This window comes from Lissotriton vulgaris, chromosome 10 (assembly GCF_964263255.1).
Source record: "Lissotriton vulgaris chromosome 10, aLisVul1.2, whole genome shotgun sequence".
Lineage (NCBI taxonomy): Eukaryota > Metazoa > Chordata > Amphibia > Caudata > Salamandridae > Lissotriton > Lissotriton vulgaris.
Genome location: NC_141698.1, coordinates 410,830,706 through 410,854,635, shown reverse-complemented (window position 1 = coordinate 410,854,635; position 23,930 = coordinate 410,830,706). Strand labels below are relative to the sequence as shown.

Below are 23,930 nucleotides of genomic sequence, written 5' to 3'. Positions count from 1 at the left end.
TCAGCTGGATCCCCACCGAAACAAGAAAGACGATCACCCATGCACTGGTCACAAGCCGACTGTACTACTGAAACACCCTTTACGCCGGAACGACAGCCAAACTACAGAAAAAACTCCAACGAATCCAGAACGCCTCAGCCAGACTCATCCTAGACATCCCCCGCCATGCTCACATTTCCGGCCACCTAAAAGACCTCCACTGGCTCCCAGTCAACAAGGGAATAACGTTCCGTCTCCTCACCCACGCACACAAAGCCCTCTACAACCTAGGACCCGAATGCCTCAACACGCGCCTGTCCTTTTACACCCCCACCCGCCAACTACGATCGTCCAATCAAGCCCTCGCCGCTATTCCACGCATCCAAAGATCCACCATGGGGGGAAGATCCTTCTCCTACTTAGCGGCCAAGACCTGGAATTCTCTCCCCTCCGACCTCCGCCTTACACAGAACCACCTCTCCTTCAGAAAACAACTAAAAACTTGGATATTTGATAAGTAAAGCACCCCCCCTCCCTCAAGCGCCTTGAGACCCTCAGGGTGAGTAGTGCGCTATACAAATTTTTGAACTTGAACTTGAACTTGAACTAGATTAAGATACAGTGCTGTGTCTCTTGTCACAAGAGTGAGATAGTAGTTACAAATGGTATGCTTTCTAAGAGATCACTGGATTCTCTGTGAGGAAGTACATTCAGAAACCTGGACTTGACCATCCTCTTATCAGATTAATAATTGAACCTGGAGCACTAAAGAATCCAGGGAGACCAACGTCAGAAAAAGATTTGCTGATGTAGTTCAACCATGGGATGGAAAGCCCGTTATCCTGGATAAGACAATCCACTATCACTGCTCTGTTAAGACTTGCATTATTGTTACTACACACTCACCCAAGTGCAGGAGAGGAGCCAGTTTGATGGTATCTAAAATATAATCTAAATTCAATTCAGAATGTAAAATAAAATTAGCACTGGAGGGCGGGATACTCATCAACTGCCTGCAAATACTATTTTCTTCTAGCTGTATGGTAGTAACATTATTGTGTCCCCACACCCTTGCTCAATATGTTGCTGTAGTGACACATTGCAGTTTATAGACGTTAACGTAGGGGGAAACGGTGGTCCTAGCATCCTTCTTTTCTAGATTAACCCCTTCGAGGCTGATGACGAGCTGGGCTCGTCATGGTGTAGCCTCCTCAAACACTGATGACGAGCCCAGCTCGTCATGAACAATGGGTTTTTTAAAAAGCAAGCACAGCAGCAGAATAAGAGCAGCGCGCATGTGGTTAAAAAGTGAAACTGCCGCTCTTCTAAGTCTCAAACGTGCTGAGTTTACTTGTGGCTGCCAGGAATTGCCTGAATCGAGCATCATACCCAAGTAGCAAAGATTCCGTACTGCGCTAAGGTGTTGTTTGTTCAGGTAAAGGATGTCAAGATTTCTTACCAGGGCCACAGACCATTCTATGGAATTTCCAAAAATTCGTTTTCATATCAAGGGTACCAATAAATGACACAAAAGATTCTACTAAAATATGCAGAGCACTGGCTATTTTAGCCATCAAAACTGCATCATCCGCATATAATAATGCGGGGACAGCAGAGTTGGCAATTTAGGCACATCCCCTGTATAGCTAATTAAGTGAGTGTTCAAGTCATGAATATATAAAATAAAAAGCAGAATCAATCAATCAATCAAAGACATTTGTAGAGCGCACTACTTACCCGGAGGGTCTCAAGGCGCTAGGTGGGGGGGGGGGGGGGGGGTGCTGCTACTGCTCGAACAGCCAGGTCTTGAGCTTCTTCCTGAAGGAGAGGTGGTCTTGGGTCAGGCGCAGGTTGGGAGGGAGGGAGTTCCAGGTCTTGGCGGCCAGGTAGGAGAAGGACCTTCCTCCTGTTGTCGTTCTTCGGATGCGGGGGACGGCGGCGAGGGCGTGACTGGCTGATCGGAGATGGCGTTTGGGAGCGTAGAAGTTGATGCGGTTGTTGAGGTAGCTCGGGCCTTGATCGTGTAGGGCTTTGTGTGCGTGGGTGAGGAGACGGAAGGTGATTCTTTTGTTGACGGGGAGCCAATGCAGGTCTCGCAGATGTCCGGAGATGTGGCTGTGTCGTGGGATGTCGAGGATGAGTCTGGCTGAGGTGTTCTGGATCCGCTGGAGTTTCTTCTGGAGCTTGACGGTGGTTCCGGCGTAGAGGGCGTTGCCGTAGTCCAGTCGGCTGGTGACGAGGGCCTGGGTGACCGTCTTCCTGGTCTCTGTGGGGATCCACCGGAAGATCTTCCGTAGCATGCGCAGGATGTTGAAGCACGACGAGGAGACGGCGTTGACTTGTCTGGTCATGGAGAGGGAGGAGTCCAGGATGAAGCCCAGGTTGCGTGCGTGGTCTGTCGGTTTGGGTGCGGTGCCCAGGGCGGGGGGCCACCAGGAGTCGTCCCAGGTGGAGGGCGAGGAGCCCAGGATGAGGACTTCCGTCTTGTCTGAGTTCAGTTTCAGGCGGCTGGTCGTCATCCACTCGGCTACGTCTTTCATCCCTTTGTGAAGGTCGGCTCTGGCGGCGGCGGGTCGTTGGTCAGGGAGAGGATCAGCTGGGTGTCGTCAGCGTAGGAGATGATGTTGAGGTTGTGTTGGCGTGTGATGGCCGCGAGGGGGCTCATGTAGAAGTTGAAGAGGGTGGGGCTCAGCGAGGATCCTTGAGGGACGCCGCAGATGACTTCGGTGGCCTCTGACTTGTACGGTGGTAGACGGACTCTCTGTGTTCTTCCGTCGAGGAAGGAAATGATCCATTCCAGTGCCTTCTCCTGGATTCCGACGTTGCTGAGGCGCTGCACTAGGGTGCGGTGGCAGACAGTGTTGAATGCCGCGGAGAGGTCTAGGAGGATGAGGGCCGCTGTTTCTCCGTTGTCCATCAGGGCTCGGATGTCATCGGTGGCAGCGATGAGGGCGGTCTCGGTGCTGTGGTTGGCTCGGAAGCCAGACTGTGAGGGTCGAGGGATCCATTCGTCTCGAGGAAGGCGGCCAGCTGTTTGTTGACGGTCTTCTCGATGACTTTGGCAGGAAACGGGAGGAGCGAGATGGGGCGGTAATTCTTGAGTTCGGCGGGGTCCGCTGTAGGTTTCTTTAGTAGGGCGCTGAGTTCGGCGTGCTTCCAGCTCTCTGGGAAGGTGGCGGTGTCGAAGGAGGTGTTGATGATGTCCCGCAGGTGGGGTGCGATGACAGGGTCGGCCTTGTTGAAGACGTGGTGAGGGCAGGGGTCGGTTGGAGATCCGGAGTGGATGGAGTTCATCATGCGTACGGTGTCTTCGGTGCTGATCGGAGTCCAGGCGCGGAGGGTGGTGGTGGGGGGCGGTGGTTCGGTCGTGGCGTGCGTCGGTTGAGTGCTGAAGCTGTTGTGTATGTCCGCGATCTTGTTGTGGAAGTAGGAGGCGAGGGAGTTGCGGAGGTCTTGCGATGGGGTGATGTGGTTGTTTCCGGCGTTGGGGTTGGATAGCTCTTTCACGATGTTGAAGAGTTCCTTGCAGTTGTGTGCGTTGTTGTCCAGCCGGTCCTTGAATGCAGTTTTCTTGGTGGCGCGGATCAGTTGGTGGTGCTTCCGGGTGGCAAGCTTGAGGGTGGTCATGTTGTCCGGTGTTGGTTCCCTTCTCCAGGCTTTCTCGAGGGCTCGGCAGTTCTTCTTGGAGCTCTTGAGTTCGTCGGTGAACCATGGGGCCTTCTTGCTGCCGGGTCAGCTGGGCGGGGTCCTCAGTCGGGCGAGTTCGTCCGCGCAGTTGCTGATCCACTTCGTGAGGTTGTCGGCGGCCTGGCTGGGGTTCGCTGAGCTGGCGGGAGGGTGCTGGCTCAGGGAAGCGGCGAGCTGGTCGGCTGTGATCTTGTTCCAGCTTCTTCGAGCAACCTGTTGCTGGTGGTGGTGGATCGTCGTTCTTCTGAAGGTGAAGTGGACGCAGCTGTGGTCCGTCCAGTGGAGTCCGGTGGCGTGGCTGAAGGCGATGTCTTTGCTGGATGAGAAGACGGCGTCGAGTGTGTGTCCGGCGAGGTGGGTGGGGGTGGACACCAGCTGCTTGAGACCGAGGTTGGCGAGGTTGTCGAGCAGGGTGATGGTGTTGCGGTCGTTGCTAGCACCCACCCCTGACGCAGCCCACTTGCTAGAGGGAAGGTGTCCAAGAGCTCCCCTGACTGTCCATACTGTACCCTTGCCCTAGTTGCTCATGAAGGGTGTGTAAAAAATTAACTAAAGGGACTTCTACCTCTAATTTGATTAACAGCGGCCACAATTTACTTTTATTCACTCAATCGAAAGCAGACATGGGCCACTGACAACAAAATCGTACCCCCTAGCTAGTATGATTTTCATCCTGGGCTATGTACAGTGGAGCAGTGCTTGAATTTACACTTGATAGCTTGTAAATACACCATCGCTAAGTGCTGCCTACTGTACCTGGCCTTTATGGACCTGTTAACCGCTTTCAATTTCTGTATATGAAGATGGACATATAGATTATAGATATATGAGCAGAAACATGAATAGAAATGTTCATGAGAAGGGTTTGTATAGGGACTCCTAAGCCAACAGCCATAAATACATTAAAGTTAAGATAGAAATAGGAACTTTTTACACGAAGTTAGGGACCTTGCAATATTATGCGATACTGCATGAACACAACTCTGTTTAAGTGATGGTGTGCTGTTTCTTTTGTAAAGAGTGCACATTATCTTTTGGTGTTACAGGAATTGTTACAAACCTGCTACAGAAAGAGGGTATATTGAATGGATGAGTGGGTGGTCCAATTTTGGTTAGTTGCTGGAAACTTCAATGATGACTGACTAGAGTAAAAAGGTTTTGGTTCCTTGCATGAAGAAAGATTGTGATACAGAAAAACTCCTTTGTAGAGCAATTTTCATAGCATTTTGGGTCAGATGGCTGACTGTCACCAGACTTCTCAAGATTCCCAGTTCATTGTGTGAATAGCTCCTCCTTTCCACGTTGTCATGTGTCTTAGTTAGGCCGAGTGAGGAATGCTGCCATTGTTACCATATATACATTTCCTAAGATGACTTCTCTTTCACACAATAAATTTTGACACACATTTGGGTGCGTGACAATGCAGGATTAATTTCCCTAAAACTACATTGTTTACAGATTCCACTTAGTAAGGAACATTATAACAACACCCTGAACACCACTTACAAGGCCTTGACACACATTGTGACTTGTCCTTATTTGTTTCCATTATAAAAATGGGGTAACCCAAAGCGGTTCTTGGACCTGGGTAATAAGCAATATCAGAAAAAACAACAATGGTCCAAACCGAAATTGTTCATTAAATCAATAAATGATGCGCTCACAGTTATACATTTTTCATTGTTCAATGAGTGTTTTGAATTAATCTACTCTGTAGAAATAATCAGTGAGATATATTTTTCAAATACAATAAAGCAACTTCCTGAAAAACTGGATTTATTCCAAAAAGGAGTTTTTAATAGATTACTCCATCACAACAAAGTTAATTATGTACATTTTTTGCATCTTAAATGCTAACGGTAAAAAGGGGAGCAACCTGCTTCTAAAAGGGGGTGCCAGAAAAGGAAAATTGGTGATTGAAAGAAAAGGGTGTAAGCCTCAACGTAAAAGTGACATAAGGTTTAGGATAAATGGAAAAACAAAGCTGTAAAAAGTCCAGCTGGTTATATAATAAGGCCACTGTTGTTTGTTAATCTTTTTGTCATTTATACAGTCTCAACTGGCATGTATAATGAAATTTCTCAATAAATAGTCGTCCTGTTTTTTAATAAAAAGAAGAAGCGTCGACGTTTCGACCCGTCTTGGGGTACAGGGGTAACTGGGAACCTCGACCTGCGGGTCTTCCTCAGGACGTGTATGACACAACCTTCATACCGTAGCTATTCAAATTGTGAACCTAAAAGATTTCTTTAGGGGGTGTCCTTGGTCCTCCTACACCTGGATGAACGAAGTATGTGCTTGACCGTTGTATGCCCCACACCAACTGAATTGGGGATAGACGCGTGTCGTGGTCAATCTTGGGCGTAAACAGAAAGTGGGAGGGGGGCCAATTTCAGAACTTTTTGGTTGCAGACACAGCTCACAAACGGACACCGTCAATTACTTGTCGTGTCTTACGTGGCCATCACTCACTGGAAAGTTTACTCGGGTAGTGTGCAGCTCACAACCAGACACCGGTAATCACTTTAAGTGTCTTTTTCGGCCATCACTCGTGGAATTGTTTACTTGTTTACTCGGGGAGGGACACTGTTCCAGTCGGCACCGATTGGCGCTTGCCGAGTTGCGCGTCCGCTGCTGGGGATTCCACAATGCCCGGTACAAGAGGTGTAGGAGGACCAAGGACTCCCCCTAAAGAAATCTTTTAGGTTCACAATTTGAATAGCTACGGTATGAAGGTTGTGTCATACACGTCCTCAGGAAGACCCGCAGGTCGAGGTTCCCAGTTACCCCTGTACCCCAAGACGGGTCGAAACGTCGACGCTTCTTCTTTTTATTAAAAAAAGGACCACTATTTATTGAGAAATTTCATTATACATGCCAGTTGAGACTGTATAAATGACAAAAAGATTAACAAACAACAGTGGCCTTATTATATAACCAGCTGGACTTTTTACAGCTTTGTTTTTCCATTTATCCTAAACCTTATGTCACTTTTACGTTGAGGCTTACACCCTTTTCTTTCAATCACCAATTTTCCTTTTCTGGTACCCCCTTTTAGAAGCAGGTTGCTCCCCTTTTTACAGTTAGCATTTAAGATGCAAAAAATGTACATAATTAACTTTGTTGTGATGGAGTAATCTATTAAAAACTCCTTTTTGGAATAAATCCAGTTTTTCAGGTAGTTGCTTTATTGTATTTGAAAAATATATCTCACTGATTAATTCTACAGAGTAGATTAATTCAAAACACTCATTGAACAATGAAAAATGTATAACTGTGAGCGCATCATTTATTGATTTAATGAACAATTTCGGTTTGGACCATTGTTGTTTTTTCTTATTTGTTTCCAGCCATAAGGCAACGGAGCTATCAATAGACCACAAAAATGTCAGCCTAACTATGGTATAGGCTCAAGAGCAAGGATGCTTTTGGTTATAAATAAACAAGCATTTCCGGGGTTAGGCAGAGGAGCACTTGCTCTCATTTGTGAGATTACTACATGCTGAAACCTCAGCCCAGCTGCTTGCTGATCCCTCTGTGAGGGATGTCCAACTTGTGACCAAGACACGGACCTACATCTTTCCCTTCAGGTAATGGGGTTGGCTCATTCAATGGGCGATTCCTGGCAGAAAACATATATATACATATAAAGCGCCCTTTCACTTCCTTTCGGCGAGAAAAGAGAGCACAAACTCCACTTGTAATGGTGTGATTTTCTTTTGTTTCTTCACTTTTTCCTTGTCATAACGCGTTTCGGTCATCGAGTGACCATGATCACATATATATATGTATATATGTTCACTGTCTTTATATTGCTAATCACTTTCATCTGCTTCTGTCTATTGATCATTGCAGCACATATATTCTATTCAAGAATCACACTGGTTGGATAAATATTGAAAACACCCACTGTGTTTTCCCTGTATCCTTCTCTGAGACAAATAGAGCATGAGTGACTGAGTGAATGGGCTCTAGATCTGTTATCACAATCCCTGGGAGAGCTCAGGGTTGTCATGTTCTGTGGTTGCCAAAACCATGTTCTACCTGTCTAGGTTTAAATATGCATATAGTGGCACTGTGGGCCAGTTGGTCTCTAGGACAACATATCCTGCAGGAGTGCATGGAATCTGTCTGGTACCATCCCAACGTATATGTTGCCTGACAAATGTGTAGTTGCTCCTGAGAAGGTGGCAACCACATGAGATGGTGCTGCAAACGTTGGTAGAATTGGTTCTTATTTAATGGATCACCTGAGTAGTTCTATTTTACCTTCTCAGAGACCCATACTTACCTCCTACCTGGAGGCATCCATGTTGGTAGGGACTATCCTCCTCAGCTGAGTAGGTAACTCCTTTGAATTGGCTGTAGGTTGTTCAGGCTTGAACTTATCAAAGGATCTATTTCCCATTGTGTTACCAACTCTGTAATTCATTAATACATTTTTAATAATGTCTTCGGAGGAAGATGCTGCAACATTTAACACCCATGAAAACTTCAAACATGCAGTTACTCAGAAGTTAATACAACATGGTATTGCAGCTACGGGCAAAGACGTGGTCTTTGTGGTTGAGGCTCACGAAGCATTTAGACAGAGGTATTCTATTTATGGGTTAACTTCCCGGCTGCAGGCCACACAGCTATTTTGCACTTAAACAGGGTGAAGTACCAGACAATTATACACCATATGAAGAAATACAAATGCCACTAACATACCAAGACAATACAAATTGGTTTCATGGTGCTCTACCACACACAACAGCAAACTTTAGACTCATTCCTCTCAGCAATGAGAGAGAAACATGAACTGTTTTAGCCGGTTACACACCGCATCCTAATGTTGATAATTTACAGACAGGAGCGGTGCGAAGACTATACAAAGATCTAGTAACAATATAGAGATGCTTGACTCAGTTTGTTATAAGAACATTAACACTAAACCCTGTACGGGCCACTACAGCTACACAAACGCAATTGGCTACACCAAGCATTAGCCCATAAATGCTAAATGCAGTCACTGGAAAAGTTCCAGTAAGATAGGCGGAGATTCCGTTCTGGATTGCGCAAAAATCAAGTCAGCTTAAGACGATGTTTCTCTATACGGGCCTGCAGGAAAAACACAAAATACTAACAATTTGCACAAGACCCAGTCGTTGGCTGTTTTGCCTGAAGGGCTGAAACAGCTCCAGATTGAGAATGGGGCAGCATGGGCCCCAGACTTGGGGATAAAGCTGATGGCAATTTTGCTGGAGTAGCTGCTATTATATTAAGTAACATAAAGAGGGAAGCAGCAGTGTTGGCTATATGCCAGCGCATACGGGATTTGGCTCCTGCACAGCAGGAGCGTGAATTGCCTAAAATTATTGACGAAACCGATGATTGGAAGCCAGAGCTGGGAAACCACAATTAAAGAGTAATTCTGAAAAGGATAACTCTAAGCAAGCATTCTGCTCTTCTACAAAGAAGACTTGGGGGAATAAGACAAACAAAAAACAAGACTTAGTCACGGGGATGGGCCTCCTCAACAGGAACCCACTGAAAAATGGTATAACCTGTGAAACTGTGATAATATTAGACCGCCTGACGGGTATCAGGACACTGATACATGTTCGTCCTTTTCCTTTCTTGATTCTTTCTATAAACATTCAAAGAGAGATGGACGGCCAGAGCTCAGATCAGTAGAGCACATGAAACTGAAGAAGATTCACAACTCTCATCTGAATACATAATTTAACAGGAAGACAAATTGAAGTCTTTCAAGCCTCAATTCAAAAAGAAGGTAGTCAGACTTAAGGCCAGGCATGCCTCTGGATATTGTGGACCCTGCTTCTGTGTGGGGAATGGGCAGTGACAATGCTTTGCATTCTGGGACTAGTAGTTTTGCTTTTAAAATGGAATAAACTGGCACAACTCTTGTTAACTCATAGCACAGTTCTCAGAGTATCCCTACTCAGCCCCTGGTAGCTATGGCACAAGTAGCAGAAAAACTTCACAGAAGTGTATGTTCAGTGCAAGACGTATCAACAGTTTTAAAGTAAAGAACTCAACACATGACATTCCCAAACTAAGTTAGAGAAATAGAGGAAAAAAATGTAATCAGCAAAAAAACATCAAGATCAGCAACATATGTTAACGTGGACCAGAGATCGGACTTTTTCGATGTTTTATGGCAGAATGCATATAGAATAAGTCAAGCACTATGGAAAAACAACAGTTTGCAGTAGAATGGGATCCTGGCACAATACCAGGCCAACAGCAATGGAGGGGAGTTCGGATGCCCCAAGCGAGTCATGTCGGTCAAAGAATTTACCTTCAAACTCAGTTACCAATTACTGAGAAATGTTCTTCTGGTCAGTGATGCAGACCATACCTCATCAGGGTAGACTTCTAGATGCCAGGCCTCTCTCCATCCAGGTCATCTGCAGGGATTCATCCTCTTTAGTCACCTGGGCCCTCTGGGAGTCAGGAGTTCTTCTGATTTTTGTGTCCCTGATGCAGGCAAGCAGGAGGTCAACTCCCTAACCCTTGAAGAGCAGTTCCAGACCCAGGGTGCCATCAAGATTCAGGAGTCCTTGGGTAAGACCTCTTATTCCAGCAGGACTCATGGGTCAGGAGTCATTCTCCAGCAGGTCCTGCTTCTTCGGGTGGAGTCTTCCCAGGTCTAATAATGTTTTGAGGAGGTGCCGGTTGAGGTGCCAGATTTAAACTGTATGCTACAAAGTGATTGGAGAAATTCTACCATGCAATCTTAACCATTTTCTTGCAGCTCTGCCGCCTTCCTCTTTGCCATAGGGTAAAATTACTCAGGAGACCATGTTTCAGGATGACAGAATCCAGCTGCCACCTGCCAGGTCTGTCCTCAGGCCCTTAGCCATGCCCCTATTCAGTTAAGCTCTCCTTCCACTTGACAGAATCAGAACTGGTTCTGCTTTCTGGTGGCTGGAGTCTGGCTGTAGAGTAGAGGTTTGAGAATGAATAGGAGAAGTCCTCCTTGACATCTCCAAGTCACAAAATGTAGTAATAAAGCTGCCCTTTGTTCTTTCAACCATCCCAGTCCACACCGGGATAACGAGTTCCTGTTAAGCGGTCAGCAGTTAACACCAATTTTCCTTCCTGGGCTGCGAGTTTGGGCATTGTCCTCTGAGCCAGAGTAGTTAACTCTCTCAGGCAAGGCTGTGTATTCCATTTCTGGAGGTGTGATAAGAAGTAGAACTAGTTTTAAGCCACCTCTGCCTCAAGCAGCCCAGAGTACATTTTTACAAAGATACTTTTCTGCTTAATTTATCAAAAACCTGATTTCACCATTAAATCTGATTTTTTTCGAAACATTTTCCTAAGCAGAGATAGGCAGCCTATCTAGGCCTATTCAGGGAAAAGCCAAGTAAGGCCTACACAGTGAAAAAGCATAGGTATGTATTTCTCTTTGAGGGCACACTAACCCTCAATATGTAATGTGCCCTATAGTAGCACCCTAACCTGTGGGATTACAGGACATATTTTAGAGATGACTTACAAATAAATAAAAATAGGCTTTTCCCAGAGAGATAATGCAAAATATCGAACAACACCATCTCCCCCGTCCTTGACAGCTTGATGCACAGCCATGGATTGGTGTTCTAAACTAGAGGAAGTGACTTACACAGCAAGAAAATGTCCTCAGAAACATCACAAGATTTGTGGGAAGTGGTGGGAGTACTATGGGCTTACAAACTGTGGCCCAGTATACAGGAATGTCTATATTTGCTAATATGTTCTTATTGGATGTACTTTCGCTCTATGAATGCACTGAAGTTGTTGTTATGCATTAATCAAAAAACAATACAGTTTGTTTATAAAAAAAATGGGGGTTTCCTACATGGCAAAGGCATATTCCCTGCCATGTATCACTGCAATGCATTTAAACTGCAGCTTAGCAGGAGCACCTTGGTAATCCTAGAAGAGATTTATTTTACCTTATATATGGGGGTGTAAGTACAAACTGCAAGCCACATATGATATTTAACCTTCCATGCTATAGGTGAACTTTATGCACACTTTGCCATGGACCTATAAGAAAATTGAATAGGAAAATTGAGTAAAGCCAATTGAACCCATACAATTTTAGGGCAAGAGCAGGCGTACGCACGCTGGCACGGAATAGCACTGTCACAGAGCACAGCTAATACCCGCAAAAATAGAGTGCAGAAAAAGACAAAAAGCTGGGGTGGACATGCAGAAAAGGGATATTTGCTATAGAGGTGCTGTAGGCTCAGCAGGTGTTAGAGAATGGGTGAGGTTATAAAACTAATAACGTGTGCCTCCGTAGTACACTCTTCTGTTGTTTCTAAACTTTGTAAATTACAGATGTTACCATTACCCATTTTGATGATATATGTATAGTTTTCAGGTTAGTCTGTAAGGTGATACATGCAAGAATTGTTAGTGCAGACCTACGACAATAAAGTGCCCAAGACATCAACTTTCAGCAGTCTTGTAACTATACTCAGCACTTACTGTGATGCAGTTCTAGGGTTTAAGTCCAACAAGATGAAATCCCAGTTGAGAAGGAGGACGTGTCACATAAAGTATTAGAGGTTCTAAATTAAGGCCTGATCTGTGCCACAGTTTAGGGCTGACTTGTGTCTTATGCTGTTGAAGAGCTGGAGCAGTGCTATTTTACTTTCTTAGACAATGGGGCACAATAGAACACAACACGGTGACATAAATGCAGAGTAACAACGTAAAAACATCTAGGCACAAAACAGCAACATAGTCAACACAGATGCAGCCCAAGAATCACAGTACAACACAATGGAAAATGCAGCACAAAAAAACAACAGCAGAAGAAAACCCAACGTAACACATCAACACCACAAAAATTCCAACACAGCAAAAAAGTACAAATATCATTTTCCCAAATCATCACCTCCACAAATCGCCTTTCATATTGCAGTGGTAAAAGGTGTTTACAGCAAGCACTGCCTCTTTTTAACATCGTGAACATGTAATAGTGTCTTTCAAAAATGTTGATTCAGATGGCAACCTCTCTAAGGTCATTACAGAGATCATTTACAGTCCTGAAATTGTGTGTGATAGCCTAATGCAGTCTCGGTCTCGCAGTCTTGTTTTGCTTTTATTAACTTAATTAGAATAACACACGTGAAATCAATGATGTGAAAGTGAAAATATCAGGACTGGAGTGAGTGTCAAAATGACCTGGAGCGAGGTGGTCCCCCTAATTTTGATTTGCCCCACGTTCTCTTCCAATGTGCATCAGTTTCACAACAACGAGGACAGCTTGCTTGTGTCGTGAAACATCCGGATTGCTCTTTATAGCCGTAACCCGGTATAGCATTTTCAAACTATAGTGTGATGGATTGCAATATAAATCCCATTTTACCCAGTGCGATTGTGGCACAACATTTGACCAAATCTAGCTTTGATAATGCCTCCCCATGGGTTGAATTGTACTCACTTGTTTGCTGCCCTGCTGGCTGGACCTTCGCGGGAATTGTAACCCTGCTTGTGTTGCTGCTGGGGCTGTGTGGACGCCTCCCTACTGCTGCGGGACTGTGAGGCGATTGTACCAGCTGTAGCCTCTTCCCGCAGCGGCCACGCCCACATGCCTGCTGAGGGTTACAAGAGTAGTCTGGGCTTTCCGCGAAGCGGGAAGCGCGCGGGACAAAGCACGGGGCTAAGCCCGGGCAAAGGGCGGGCCCTCTGTGGCCCTCAGAGGCCAGAGGAGACTGGACTGGGCCCAAACCCCGGCCCGCTTATCACCCTGTTGTGCATATTTTGAGTAAATTTACTCTGCTTCTTCATCTATAGGTGTCTGTCCCCTACAAATGTCATTGTTAGTAGCAAGCACAGACTCTGCTATGCCGGACAGGTTAGGGGGCACGCTGAATGGAACTCTGGATAATTATTTCACAAAGACTGCTGCTGATGTTCCCAAGGAAATCACTTTAGCAGAGCGGCGAGCGGAACGCAGCCGTTCTGTAGAAAGTATGAAGAATAGGTCATTAATAGAGTCACCCTTACCAGTTGCCACCACAACTGAGGGGAGCCAAAATGGCAATGATAATGTACTTCTCTTGGATAGTTTGCCCCTTATATTTAGAGATTGCACGCCGATACCTAGTACCTGCCCTAAGATCACTGCGAATGCTCTCACGCCTATTAATCGCACTAGCATTTCCACTGTAATTGAGACACGGATTACCCCTACACCTATGCCATGTAAAATTATACGAAACAGGGCTAAAAAAACTACGCCACTTAGAAATTATGGCCCACCTCCTAACAAAAAAAGGAAGAAAAGTGGGGAACCACAACAACAAAAGCTAAGTCATTCTGACTTTGGCAAAAAGACTAAGACTATCACTGGGAATGACAAGGCTTTAATAGCTGCCCCCGAAGTAATAAACCCAACGCCATCACCCTCACTCCCCATACATATAGACAGGGAGGTTAATATTGACACTACCCCAGTTGATACTGTGCCGCAAGTAGTCCATAATCAAGTTACATTGGATAGCATTGAATGCATAATTAGGAGCTATTCCTTAGCAATTATAGAGAGACTGAATAAGGTGGAAGAAAGACTAGGGAAAATAGAGCGGGAACTGGGAAGAAAGGAAGTCCCTACAAAGCCAGTTACAAATAACGCTACGCAAATTATTACACCGTCCACCCAACCTATTACTTCTGCCCCAACCCCTGTACCGATTTTGACTCCAGCTACCCCGAAACCCCCCCATAATAAAAACAATAAGCAACATAATCCACCCCCTAAATTACCAACTAACAAACCCGACCCGATTGCGGCTACATTAGTTAGTAGACCATCCAAGGGTCTGGGTAATGTATCTTTGGGGATATCAACAAGGGAGGGGGAAAGTTTCAGGCATACCCGGGGGAGACCAAATAGGGCCCCCCTTTCAGAACTCCCACCGGAAGCAGTGCCTTTCGTGGTAGTCCTCACAGGGGTGCCTGAGCTGGAAAAGAACAAGCGGGAAGGTTTTGCCCAACTGAAGAACAAAATCATGCATTGGCTGAGTTTATATAGGCCAATTGCAAGCAATATCAGCGGCGAAATTGTACATGTCCGCCGCCTTCAGTGGTTGGGGGGCAGACCCAAGGATATTGAAGGTGATGTGGTGGTAGTGAATTTTAGAGATCAAAATGCTGTCCATTTTATATTAAACTGGCCACCAGGAAATGCTAACAATCGCATCATTCCCCGACCACTGACGTATTTCTATCCAAGATCAGTGGTGTTTCCACCCTAGCACCAATTCCCTCATCACCTGCAAATACAAGCTCACTCTAATATTTACCCTTCGACCTTACAGAATGTCAGGAACCCTCCATATGTGCCTTATTCTGTACCGGCTCCTGATCCCTACGGGTGGAATTTTGTACCTTCCAGGATCAATACAACCACCAACGGGAGAATGGACCATCTAAAACCATTTACGCCATTGGAGACCACAAACAGGTTCGATATATTTAATGGGTTAGATGATTGTGATTGATGTTTTTTGAGTTCTGGGGATGAGGGAAGTGGAATACACTCCACCAGTATGGAGGGCACTGACAATGGAGTTGATGTGATGGAGACCTCGGGGTCTAACCTTTTATCTACTGTAACATGTATGTCTTTAGCTGAACCACTGAACAGGTCCCTGCACCTCCCCGTTATGGGAATACATACTGCCGGGGAAGAAAGTACCCAAGGAAATGGATATAAGTTAATAAGCTGGAATATCGCAGGTTGGTGTAATAAGACGGACCGCCTCAGCTGGTCGGAATTTGTTACCAAATTTGATATTCTTTGTCTCCAGGAGACGTGGTGTACTGAAGATATCATTCTAGAAGGCTATGTTGCCTATAACTGTTCGGCTCAGAGTTCCAGTATGGGTAGAGCTAGAGGTGGGCTGGTGATTCTGTTGTCAGTGAGTCTTCCGGTACGAGTTAAAACCCACATGACAGTTGGCTCACATTCACAGGTACTATGGCTGCAGCATAAGGGCGGTCGGAATGTTTTAATAATTAACCACTATAATAATGTGTTTAACCACTCCAGCTCTTTAGTGGTTGATGAACTTGAGGATGCAGTAGATAACTTGTGTGGGCAAAAGGGTGTTCCTTTCGAAATTTTGTGGGGTGGTGATTTTAATATTCATATGTGCCCTTTTTCTTTCTTAAGGGTGTGTGGTTTTGGAGGGGAGGATGGGGAGGATCGGGCCCATTTTCTACATACGACTTACGGGGACTCACTTAACACTCTCTTGCTTAAACTGGATTTGTTGATATTGTCCCCAAGGAAAGATAACAAGGGCAATTCGATTCTAACCTTTGTGGGAAGGAACTCCGCTACTATCATAGACTATCTTATAGCCTCTGCAAGCATAAACACCCTGTGTACTGTCCCGGAAGTACTAGATATGGCTCTAAGGGCCAGATGTAGGTAAATTAATTTTACCTATTCATAAATACCGAATTTTACCGGTTCGGTATTTATGAATCGGTAAAATTGAGGGGGGGAGATGTAGAAAGAATCGGTAACTGAATTACCGATTCTGTAAGAATCGGTATTTACCGAATCGGTAAATACCGATTCGGTAATGCCCATTGATTCCTATGGGCTTCAATGCGCATAGGAATCAATGGGCATTACCGAATCGGTATTTACAGATTCGGTAAATACCGATTCTTGCAAGGGTGCAGGGGGTGTCACTTTGACACCCTCTGGCACCCCGATTTGAGGCATGTGTGACATGTGGCACACAGACATGCCCTAAGGGCATGTCCGTCTGTCACATGCCATAGGTGTGCATGCACACATGTGCATGCACACCTGGAATCAGTATTTTACCACCCAATTGGATTGGGTGGTAAAATACCGATTCGGTAAGGCCTGTGGGACTCAGAAGAGTCCCACCTACATTTCAAAATTACCGAATCGGTAAAAATACTGATTCGGTATTTTACCGATTCGGTAAATTTACTGATTCGGTAAAAAAGGGCTCCTACATCTCTAATGACCATTTAGCAGTCGGTAACGGCCGAAATCGGCCGTTACCGGTCGGTAAATGGACACCTACATCTGGCCCTTAGTGTCCACAATTGTCTAATAACGCACCTGCTTATGTGGGGGGAGAAGGCTGTTGTATCCCATGGAACAGTGGTGGATTTAATCCCGCACAGACCAAATGGCCCTAGGATCAAATGGGGGAGACATAATGAGGAGCAGCTATTGGTTAAAATTGTGTCTGCATGCCTCCAGGAGGTGGAATGTTGCCTCGAGCCCAATACAGGCCGGGCAGATATATTAACTGGGTTTGATTCAATTAATGTGACCACGAAACAGATTTTGACCAGTAATAAGGTAAAAGGACAAGGTGCTTCTAGAGGGTGGTTTAATAGGGCTTGCACAAAATCCCTACAAAATCTAAAAAATGCCCTTGCTAGTAAACCTAGGGATAGGGATGCGGTTAGCTCCCTAAGGAGCACTTACAAAATGCACCTGAATTTGAGGAAGCAGGAATTAAGAGAGGAAGCGTGGGACAACATGTCCAAGGCCGTAGAACTCCGAGATACCAAGTTATTTTGGAATACTGTCAATAGCCCTTTCCTTCATGATGAGGTATACCCAGTACTCTCTGCCCAAGTAAGTGAGGAAAACTGGGTATGCCATTTTTCTAGAATATTTAACTCAGGAGGGACACCCACAGAGAGAGACACGGTTGCGGACCTTGGACCCCCTACAACGCTTAACATTACAATCGCCGAAGTGGATAATGCCATCCGGTGTAGTAAGGGAGGGAAGGCACCCGGACCTGATGGGGTCCCCATCGACCTATACAAAACTGATGTATTATTATGGAGCCCCCTGCTGACTAAGGTCTTTAACGCTGTTGCTTTAGTCTCTGCACCACAGTCTTGGGGAGAGTCGATCATTATCCCTATTTATAAAAAGGGAGATAGGAGCGAGGCCAAGAACTATCACCCTATCTCACTCCTCGACTCCTCCATGAAAATAATGAGTAGGGTGTTATTGATCAGCCTGGAGGAATGGGTTGAATAGAACGGCATCCTTGCGGACTCCCAGTTTGGCTTCCGCAAGGGGTTAGGCACAATAGAACAGTGCATCAACCTAGACCTTATTATAGGCAAGTATACGCGTGCAAAACAAGGTTCGCTGTTCCTCTGTTTTGCGGACCTTTCAAGTGCTTTTGACTTGGTTGACCATGGTTTACTATGGACAACCTTACTGAATATGGGGGCCCCACCCGAAATTATCTATTTCTTGGCACGATTGTATGGCAATCTGTCTGCTAAGATCAGTTTTGGGCAAATGGGCGAATGTACTTCAAGCATCCGTGTAGGGTCCGGTATTAGGCAAGGATGTGTTCTTGCCCCTCTTCTTTTCTCTCTTTTTATTAATGCTATTGAATCAGAATTGCGTCTAGTTAGTGCCTGTAGGAAGGTGGATACCTGACTATGGTTGCCCCCAACTTTTTGCCTGGTGTTTTGCTGGTTCTCCGACTTAGTTGGCCTGGGACCCTGCCAATCAGGACCCCAGGCCTACTGCTCTCTCTCTAAAACGGATTCCATGTACCTTAGGTACATTTCCAATTGGTACTGGGCCACCTTGTCAGACCCTGTAACTCAGGGCATAGGTGTACCCAGGGCCTACCAGGGGCTGAAGCATGTATTATGTCACCCCTGGATGGCCATCTAAATCTGACACAACTGGCTGCACGACAGCTGGGGCAAGGTGGTGTAATCACCCTTTGCTTTAGATATAGTATACCTATATCTAACCCTAAAATGGACACACAGATTCCTATCAGTCACTCCTATGGCAGGCCTTGACAATCCTGAAGGCAGAGTGCTTGGAATCTTGTGAGATGGTGCTCTGGCATGAGCTGAGCCCGTTTGCAGCTTGCGGAACCAAGTCCTAATAGCTGTTCCAAGATAACGCATACCATATACTCTTAAGTGCATTATAATCCTCGCGGTTAAATGCTATCTCTGGTATCGCTTTATCAAAACATGTCGAGTAAGGTGTCATACGAATTGGAATACTAACCCCTCGCCAATTCCGGCGACGGGGTTAGCATTCCACCTTGCTAGAGGGACACAACATGTATGTAACTGTGAACCCCGGTTAAAGTTAACTCAAGCCTCAGCTCCACAAAATGGATGCTGCCACCACAGACACGAGTCTGACCTCCTGCTGCTGGGAGTCCTTCCAGCGAGGAGAGCTTGGACAAAGGGTTTCCTGTCAGGGGCGGTGCTAGCACCATCCCAGACAGGGTTTTGTGTATCCTGGGTAGGCAGGGCTTTACAGGAAGGTGACTGCAAGTGGCACCCCGGTGCTCACTACGCATCTGCCGGCTAGAACCAGTTCCAGGGGCACACCAGCCCCTGGCCTGGGGAAAGTCCGGCATGGGAGAGGGGTGTAACCACCCCCCTTCCTGGTCCCACCCCTAGGGCAGGACCTAGTCGCGTACCCACCCCTTTCTTTAGGATAAAGGCAGGAGCAGGGACCCTTCCAAATTAGATCATCTTTGAATCAAGAAACTACTTTCTATGAAAGGAACTCTCGACTTCTTCTCAAGATTTCTCCCTTGTGGCTAAGGAGTAGTCACTCTGCATCCGCAGGCACCATCTAAGAACTCTGCGGTTTGCTGCACGTCGTTCCTCAGGAATCCGACTGACCAGCTCAACGAGACCCGGCTTCCCTGGCACCTCTGACCTCTACCTACCTCTACAGCTAAGCTGAGAACCGTAGGTGCGACGAGACCTCGAGGGACCGGCCATCATCAGAACTGCACGACTTCTATCCAGCACGACCGCCGAGGGATCCTCTGGTGAGTGCTTTGGGGTCCGAGAAGCCCCGACCCTGAGCAGCTCCAGCACCGAAGTCCAGCCCCCCAGCATCTCCACGATCTGCGTGGGGCCCTTCTGCTTTTTGGCTGCTCACCGCGTTGTCTGGCTACTAGCCCGCTGGCTTGTGGCCTTCCCGACGATGATCAACGACGACAACACTGCTGGTCTGGTTGCTCCAGACTGGCCCTTGCTCCCTTCCAAAAGAGGAGCACCCCGGACCCTCCTGGTCCACTCCAGACGCCATTTTAGGTCCACCGCTTGGGCTTGAATTTGCCAAGACTTGTTGCCCCAATCCTGGGTCCAGCGACGTCGACAGCATCAACCATCGTGGGACAGCTCGCACCTCCATCCTGGTCGCCGACAACGCCTCCTGGTCCGTGAGACAGCAGAGCCCAGCGTCGCCCACTCACCTGGTCGAGGTGACTTCGCCCGGTGCCATCCTGGTGCCCACACAATCACTGGCTAGTGATTAAGAACTTGGTCCCCTCTGCTTTCAGGTGTCATCCATCTTCGATCCAGGCTTGGATCACTCGAACAATCTTCACTGGTCGCCTGCCAGCAACTTCTTTCTTCAGGCTCCTGGTTCGTCAACGAGGATTCCCGACGTCTTTTCAGACCTATGCAGCTGCAGCCCCTGGGCTAGGTAACTTCGACATTTCGGTGCCCCAGCATAGCCTCACTATCCAAGGGTCAAGATCCACTTTCGTTTTCAACCTACCTAGTCGGGTTCGCCCGAGAACACTAACTTTGCTTTTACTAGCCTCCATAGACTTTGTCCCGCATCCCGCGTGAGAGTGCACACTCTGCACCCGAGTCCCCTAGGCCTCCTACTAGTAATCTGAAGGTTCAGTAACGTAGTCCTAGCGATTCCAAAGCCTATTAGTACAGTACTTACCTGCTAGTAATTTCGCATTCCACTTCCATAGTATATGGTTTTTCGTCCCTCGGGCATTTGTGTAAATTGTGCAACTTAAAGTATTTTCGTAAGAGTTTTGTTGTGTGCTTAGTACCCTGTCCTCATAAAGAGTACAGGGCTGTTGTGATCTAAATAAATACACTGTTTATTTTCATAACACTTGTGTGGTGTCCTTTCACTTGGTGTTCAAGGGGTATATGTGATGGTATAGCAGCTGGCTTAACACGCCCTCTAGAGTTTAGCCCGAAGACTGCTCGTATCCATGCTACTAGGATAGCTGGTCTATAAGGTTGACTTACAACCAATCACCATAAGGGTTGTTTGGACTGATGCAAAGTGCTCACTAGAATAGTGAACATTATATATCAGGCCAACTTCTCACAGTGCCTATGCCCCGTCCGCTGAGGGTATGCCAATCCCGGTTCTGCTCTACGCGGACGACACGGTCCTTTTATCCAGAACCCCTGTTGGGCTGCAGAGACTAATGGATAAGTTCCAGGATTTTATTAATGGGAGAAAACTCAAGATCAACAATTCAAAAACTTTTATTTTAGCTTGTGGGAAGAAAGTTAAAAAACTAAGACCATTATCGTTTAAGGATCAATCGATCCAAGTGGTTGAAAACTTCTGCTATTTAGGTATTACTTTCAACAGTGGGGGCATTTGGTCCCATGAGATGACCAACGTCAGGGCAAAGATGGGCAAAAGTGCATTTGGTATTTTTAAATTTGCTTCTAAATTGGGCTCAAGGAGAATATTTGATATGTTATATATATATCGCCATAGATGTGTAGCTTTGGCCCTTTATGGGTCAGGGGTATGGGGACACTGTAATCATTATATGCTCCAAGCTGAAGAAAACAAATTCATTAAGAAACACCTCTGTTTACCACCTTCAGCCTCTACCAGTCTGATCCATCAGGAGGTTGGTCTGGAACATCTAACAGATCTTATTGGCCTTAGACCCCATCTGATATGGAGGTCTATCTGGCTTAAAGAACAAACCAGTTTTACGAGGAAAATTATTAATGACTGTCTCCGCCTGGACAAGTGTAACTTGATTCCCTGGCTTAATTACATTCTCGCTTCATTTGAAGATATTTTTAAGTTAAATGTCTGTGAAAATCCCTCCAGTGCATTGGACATCCCTAAAAAAGAGTTAAAGCAAGTGTATATGAGGGCTAAGGCACAAAAGCATTGTTCTGCTACCAGCCAGTATTCTACACATCGTTTTTATAATACATATAACCTGGCTGAATTTGGTTTTGCAGAATATCTAAAAATGGTAACTATACGCTCACACCAATATGTCCTCACTAGACTACGCATGGGGTCTGTTCATTTGCTTGTTGCCTGTCCGCACATTAAGTTCCATACTGTAGCCCCATGTCCGTGTGATGGTACATCAAAGCAGAGCACCGAGCACTTTTTACTGATTTGCCCCTATTACCTACAACTCCGTATTATTTATCTGAAACCACTTTTAAAAAAATATAAGGTACTTTCGGTGAATTCAGCTATGAGCCTCTTATTTGCACTTGCTGAACCTGACGTGTGCTTTTTTACTGCTGTATATATTTTAAAATCTGTATCTCTTAGGAAAAGTATGTCTTTTGTAACTGAATGTTCATAAAATGTAATTTGTAAATTGTAAGTTTTGTGATGTACTGGTTGCACTTTTATGATCATTTTAAAACGATTGAATAAAGTTTTTGAATTGTACTATATCGAGGACCTGTGTATTTTCTTAGTACAACTTTTAAAGAACCTCATTATATTTATAAATGAACTTCAAATCCTTCTCGAACCTATCTGCTTACCCTTCTGCTACACACAACCATTTTTTTCTTTTTTGAAGCTTAAAGAAAACTTATCATCAAATATTTGCTTCTCTGTATATTGAAACTCAGAGAATGAAACTTACCTCTTCTTACGCTGAACAGCCGTGTATGGCACATAGATGAGGAAAACGAATACAAGAACACCTAATATTGAAGCCATGACTATGGCGGCCACAAAGCCAGCTGATGTTGTTTCCTTTCCTGGTGGGATGAAAAAAAAACGTTTTAGAAATCCATCAGAACACGTGATTATCTTCAGAATATTGATATCTGTCACAAATAGATTTCTCTAGACTACCACGTGATTCTAATTTGTTTTCGACGTGTTCTAATGACGCCTATTTCAAATCATACTATGATCACAAATAGAAATGTAAAAGCAGGAAAATATATCTGACAAATTGCTATGCATAAACAACAATTGCAGAACAACAGAAAGCAGAACAATGTCATACATTCACCCCAGTACAGAGATCTGGGCCTAAATCCATCGTTTGCTATGCATGGTCGAGTCAGCTCTCTGGGAGAGCTGAGTGTGAACTAAGCCAGTTTCTAGCTTGGCACTAGTGTCAAAATTACGAGGCAAGACCCCAAAAGGCCTTTCAGATGAACTGATGACATGTAAAACTTTGACAAACACTCTTTAAGATTCAGGACATCATTTTTTTATTTAAATCTGGCTGGAGATAGCTTTAGCTATATGTCAGAGCTCAAACTGACAAAAACGAATTAAAAAGTAGTACCGCGAGATAGGGTTTTGCTCCACCCCTTAGTTGGTCTTCCTCTTTATAGACATTGATTGGGGACCAGTTGACCATCCAATGAAGTAGTTCCATTGTTCGTTACTGATGCAGCTATTAATGACAGAGACCAAGGGGCATATTTAGCAAGGGTTTTGTATCACCCTTGACCCACGCAAGGAGATACAGGGCGACACAAAACCTATAATGAGATTTACCAAGCCACGCAAGGTAACCTTGCCCGGACCTGCGTGGCTTGGTAAATCTGGAGGTATGCAAGACAGCTCCCTGTCACTGCCTTGTGTTACTCTGCCCCAGGGAGGCACTCCATGGGCAAACTTAAAAAGGAAAAAGCAGTCCCTAAGTTGTTAAGGATATCCCTTATGTCGAGGTGTCCCTTTTCACCACTAACCCAGTGATGCCTGGCCCGACTCGGAGAACAACCCTATAGTCAGAAAACAATAGTAAAAAATAGTAAAAACTCAGCTGACCAACGGCTGAGCTTTAGTTTTGTTGGGTGCTCATTGTCAAATACAAGTCCTGTGGCATTACATGTATTTCTGTCTATTCTCAGCAAGGGTGTATGTGATTATATTATCCATTCGGTGGTCATCCCTGGTACAGCGAACCCATCCAGTTTATATAAACACTTGGATTAAGGTATGATGGAATGTAATTTTCGCAGTATATTGATCAGGCCTTTGATACAAAATTGGTTCAACAAAACATGCCATAGAATTTATTTTGTAGGTGGAGAGAATTTGTAATAATCAACTGAGCAGAAAACATACAACTAAAGGAATAAGGAATAGTTGTTATAGATAGCTGGCTATTACCAGCCTCACTCACAATTTGAGGTATGTGAATATGTTGATCCCTGATAGCGAA

At 45.4% G+C, this 23,930-nt stretch overlaps 1 protein-coding gene across 2 annotated transcripts in view; it reads right to left on the bottom strand.

The window, feature by feature from the left end:
- The window catches only part of LOC147685309 (ectonucleotide pyrophosphatase/phosphodiesterase family member 7-like), a 232,918-nt gene that overhangs the window by 26,591 nt on the left and 182,397 nt on the right, over positions 1–23,930 (bottom strand). The window contains exons 5-6 of one of the 2 annotated variants that reach the window (XR_015300687.1): positions 22,185–22,503; positions 10,349–13,112 (exon numbers count right to left, since the gene is read on the bottom strand). Coding sequence is in view for 1 of the 2 variants with exons in the window: in XM_086941229.1 (XP_086797355.1) it covers positions 22,386–22,503 (118 nt within the window). In the remaining variant the exon portion in view is untranslated. Of the gene's footprint in view, positions 1–10,348; positions 13,113–22,184; positions 22,504–23,930 lie in introns of those variants that run through there. The other variant, XM_086941229.1, reaches the window with a different exon arrangement.